General features: G+C 26.7%; 2 protein-coding genes across 2 annotated transcripts in view; one reads left to right on the top strand and one right to left on the bottom strand.

Annotated features, from left to right (window-relative positions):
- The window catches only part of LOC108575074, a 53,269-nt gene extending 50,867 nt beyond the window's left edge, over positions 1 to 2,402 (bottom strand). The window contains exons 1-2 of the mRNA XM_017937780.1: positions 2,328 to 2,402; positions 2,084 to 2,167 (exon numbers count right to left, since the gene is read on the bottom strand). Coding sequence (XP_017793269.1) covers positions 2,084 to 2,167; positions 2,328 to 2,360 — 117 coding nt within the window. The 5' untranslated portion in view covers positions 2,361 to 2,402. The remainder of the gene's footprint in view (positions 1 to 2,083; positions 2,168 to 2,327) is intronic.
- Positions 2,403 to 2,880: 478 nt separating this feature from the next.
- Positions 2,881 to 4,175, top strand: LOC108575076 (synaptosomal-associated protein 29). The gene is made up of 2 exons (XM_017937783.1): positions 2,881 to 3,252; positions 3,657 to 4,175. Exons 1-2 carry the CDS (start codon positions 2,983 to 2,985, stop codon positions 4,173 to 4,175), a joined length of 789 nt encoding a protein of 262 aa, XP_017793272.1. The 5' UTR covers positions 2,881 to 2,982.
- The last annotated feature ends 877 nt before the right edge of the window (positions 4,176 to 5,052 follow it).

The raw sequence follows: 5,052 nt of genomic DNA, 5'->3' as shown, positions 1-5,052 counted from the left end.
TCAGAAAATTTATTTATTGATTATAAAGAATAATTTTCATTTGTATATATTTTAAATATAAGAATTGTTAGAATTATTACTGCAGAGGAAATAGTTAACTACATACAGGGTGATTATAGTGAATATAGTTATGTTATTCACTAGATAAAAAGTACAATTTTGTTGTAATTGAACACTATCAGAAACTTACTAGTATTTTTTCTTTCCATTTGAGAGAATGTTATTGTGATCATTTTGATTAATTGGTATAATTTGATTGCATAAAGCATGTAAACAAGAGTTGAAATTTCTATTCAATTATATCAACTTTAATAAGAATTGATACATTGTATAGATTTTAGTAATATTACAATAATAAAATTTAATTGAAACTTGTTATTAAACGTAGATATTATCCTGCTGTCACCCAGTATATAAGTATATACTATAGATGTATATTCAGCTCTTCTACAATCTAATAAGTGTAAATAAAATTTGGTACTGTAATTATGTATTCTATGTAAACAAAAAGTTACAGACTATTATTTTATACTTTAATTTTGATAATTCATAAAAATTATTCAAATATTCAAATGATTTTAATTGTTTTACAATTTTAAAAGTATTCTTTAAGAAATTTTATAAAATATTCTTAAACCATAATTTTGAAAGTACATTTACTATAAATGTGTCATAACTCTAATTAATTAAAAATTGGTATATTTATCATATTTCTGCATAAAGAGAAAAATAATATTTGTAAACCTTACTTGTCCCCTTATTTTCTGTGGACATACAAGCATATAGATTGGCCCCCAATATCGCACTTACAGAGGAAGTCAAATAAATTATTTGTCAATAATACCTGTTGTTCCCATACTATTTATAAACTAAGCAGTAAGGTCCATGAATAAATAATTATAGCAATAATAATAAATCAAGCACCGGTATGGTATTTTCATATAACTAATACCTATCAACTATTATGTACAAAGATATTAAAATAATTTGAAAAACAATTATAATGCACTTTATAACTTAGTCATTTTCAAATGTTCATGGTAAGGCATGAATATTCATTGGAAGATGTAGTAATATTAGCTGCCTTTAAATTTTAAGAATTCCTATGTGCAAAGATTGCAATTAAATCTTTTTAATACTATTAAACTGTATATTTTCCTTAAACATATAATTTTCTATATTTATTGTTATATACTAAAATCAATTGAAAGATTATATCTACTGCAAGTATTTTGTAATAACAATTAAAATTAGCAAAATATTAATAGTTGAGACTACGAACTACAAATATATTAAATGCAAACCACTTGAAGTTTAAAATCAAAGAGAGTGACTAGTGATTTCATTAATTAAAACAGAAGAAAAAAGACAAGAATTGTCTTCTAGCTTGTTCAGTAATACTTATTTCTTTCTTTTTTTACCATAATAATGTTTTACTAAATCCTTTGAAGCAACATAGTAACAAGTATATATTGTTCTATATACTTTTGGTATTAAATTTTCCTGATACTACTACATTAGCTTCAAAATATATTAAATTTAAAAAAGTTTATAAAAATAAATTAAGCATAACTTAAGAAGTAATTTTAAAAAATATACTAAACATTCTAATTTTGTTTTAATTGTGCATTTTTGTTTTGTCCCACTATCTTATTGCGTAATAAATTAAAATGTCCATGCACCTGAGACAATTGTGCTTTAAGAGAATCTGAAAGTTGCTTTTGCAACTGTTGAACCTCCAATATCTCTTGACGAAGATTTTGATAATCTTTTGTAACTTGATGAACAGACCGTAATAGACGAAGCACGGAGATCTGTTAGCATAAAAAAATAAAAGGAGAAACTTAAAAACATAAATTTAAATGATTTGAAATTTAAAGGACTTTTAGATCTATTAAGCAAATGAATTGAATTGCAGTTTTACTTAAGTAAATTAGTTTATGTTAATTGAATAACTGACATTTAGAAGAAACATGTAATTCTTTGTTCTAACTACAAATTTTCAAGGAAACTGAGTCTAATAAATGGAACACAAAGAAAATGTAGTTCGTATTTTTCGAATAATGCTTTAAACAAAACATACCTCGCTATCTGGATCCTCGAATTCTTTTTCAAAAGCGTCAATTTGCCAAGCGATCATATCCAACTTTCCGTCAGCTTTTTGTACCTGTAACATCGAAAGATTTTAAAAATATTAACTTAATATCCATACAAGCATGACACTTGGCATTTGACATTTACAAATTGATCAAGTTCAAATTTCATAAAAACTTGTAAGTGACATATAAAATGAACAAGTTGAAAACGATGAAAAAGTTATTACTTACGCTTTGCTCGAGATGGACAATAGCCGACTCCATGTTAACCGTTATTTATAAAAGATTATTTTAAACGAAAGAGACTCAACTGACAGACCGCTCGTGCGAAGCCGACGGTTAACTTTCTCGCGCTAGAATCGATATGCGCTCACTGGGACGTTTGAAAAGCAGCGAAAGACGGTTATAATCTTTATTTAAATAATCTATCGTTTGGTGGCAGCACCTACTGCGTAATTTTTGTATTGCTCGAAGTTACGTAGAAACTGTTTTACCGATTGCTAAACCAAGCAGTATTTCTCAACTTTAAACTACATTCAATCTATAACCATTTCAATAATATATTTCCAATTGAATTTAATTCAAGTTGTTTAAAAAAAATTTTAATTATACTTTTTGAAGAAAAGAAAATTTTCTTCAAAATTAACAAAAATATAATTAAATTCTTGGAACCAGCACTGGACTTTACGTTATTGGTACGTTATTGGTAAAATGGTTGAGAAGTACTGATGGAATTGCATGTAGCATTATTCACATGCAGAATGCCATCTAGTATATTGTATCTACAGATCTTATGCCTACGAATGGCAGTGTCGAACAATTTAACCAGACTCTGAAACAGTTTCAGCAGAAAGATCATTAAGTGCGCAATACACATACGTACGAAATGGCGAATCAGAATTATTTAAGCAACCCGAAAAATCCGTTTTTCTGTCTCGACGATGACATCGATGACGAAACTTTTCTAAACAGTGCACCACCAAGATCCTCTGGACGTGCTTATAATCATTATGCCAATTTCGACGACGAACTTCAACAAAAGCACGAACAATTATTGCAACGGAAAAAGGAGATAGAACAACGTACAATACAATCATCAGAACGATCTATTTCGTTATTAAGAGATTCTGAACAGATCGGAGCTGCCACAGCAGAGGTAACATGAAAAATTTGTCATTCATTATATTGCATTATGGTATACCTCATTACGATACGGTTATCACTTAGTTGCGTTTCTTGCATTATAATATTGCGTTAGAATTACATTTTTATCTGTTGGTTCTCATTGATAACAAGGAAACGTGTTTATATGAAACTTAATAGAAAAATTCAGTTTACCTAACTTTTCAGACTGTCAAATTATTTTAAATGTAACAGATAATTCCTAATATGAGATATCTGCTTTGTATAAATTTAAGGTTTAACTTAGTTCAATGTATGAACTAATTATCAAATTATTTATTACAGATAACATATGTAATTCTTTATATAATCTTATCAATATGTTACATTACAACTACTTAGTAGTGTAATGAACAAATATTAATGGATTTATTTCAGGAACTCAGTAGACAGAGGGAACAATTAGAAAGAACTGAAAAGAGATTAGATGATATTAATAGTACTTTAAGGTTTAGTCAAAAACATATTCAAGGAATAAAAAGTGTATTTGGAAGTTTTAAAAATTACCTAAGTGGTAAATCAATGGATGTACCCATACCATCAACTATATTATCTGAATCTTCTAGTTCTGAATCTATGACATCTCCTGCTTTATCTAAGTCTTTAGATCAAGTACAGACTAATATGGCTAGTACAAGCCCAGCATTAAAGTTACGTGGATTAGATGATGACTTTGAGGGTAATAATTCTTTGAGTAACAATGTGAGTAAGAGATTAGAAAAAAATTTAGATGAAATGAGTGGTTCATTAGCTAGATTGAAAGGCTTAGCAATAGGATTATCAGAGGAGATAGATTTACAGAATGACTTAATTGACAACATAACAGATAAAGCAGAAAGGACAGATATAATGATTCAAAAACAAAATAAGGATCTGACTCACTTATTGAGAAAGTAAATGATGTATGCAGTACATATAATAAAACAAAAGTACTTAGTATATTAAATTTCATACATCTTAAAGTTGCAAATGTATGTATATTGGTATGATAATTTTATATTGCCTTATTTAGTAAAGTTTGAAAAATGTTATACATGTTATTTATTTTTTAAGATTACTTTATAAGATTATTCTGTATAATACAAGTTACAGTGATATAAAAACACAAGAAAAAGTGTGAAAAAATTAATACACTTACATATAATCATTATTTTCATTAGCAATTTAAAATTTAAAATTATGTGTATTACACAAATTTTATTCTCCCTTTCAAGAAATAAAAAATTTTTAACTTTCCCACAAAAATTATTCACTAAAATTCGTATGAAATGAGAATTAAAATTGAGCTAATTTCTATTTTATATTTTAACTTTTTTTCACAAATAAACTAAAAGTTGTAAAAAATACTGTGATAAAACTGTAACTGTAATAAATAAGCGATATTGGTATTTTATGACAATTTAATATTGTTATTACATTTCATTAAAGTTGTTGCAACAAAATTATAGTAAATACTGTTATTGGGAACATTGTTAAATTATACTAACTTGATCATGCAATTCAGTGTTTACTAAGATTTGTGTGCAAGATCGAATTTTAAATAAATGTATTAATACTGATATTTTTAATTCAAGGAAAGTGCATAAATTGAGAAAAAGTAATTAGGAAATACAGAAACAATGTTCCTTTCACTTCAAGTTGCTTGAAATGTAAAAATTTGATGAAGTAGTTTGTCATGCATTTTACATTGCTTGTGGTAGAATATTCTATAATAAGTTAATATATGAATATTACAGTGTAAAAATATATATAGAAATAAGAGACATTTTAGGAA

This window comes from Habropoda laboriosa, unplaced genomic scaffold, assembly GCF_001263275.1.
Source record: "Habropoda laboriosa isolate 0110345459 unplaced genomic scaffold, ASM126327v1 scaffold204, whole genome shotgun sequence".
NCBI lineage: Eukaryota > Metazoa > Arthropoda > Insecta > Hymenoptera > Apidae > Habropoda > Habropoda laboriosa.
Note: the sequence above shows the minus strand (reverse complement) of the source record. Positions and strands in the feature narration are given on the sequence as shown.

Bases quoted from the DNA above. Each gene is read 5' to 3' on its own strand.
- LOC108575076 (XM_017937783.1), top strand. From the start codon at position 2,983: ATGGCGAATCAGAATTATTTAAGCAACCCGAAAAATCCGTTTTTCTGT. The intron at 3,253-3,656 runs GTAACATGAAAA...GATTTATTTCAG, and splicing joins TCGGAGCTGCCACAGCAGAG to GAACTCAGTAGACAGAGGGA.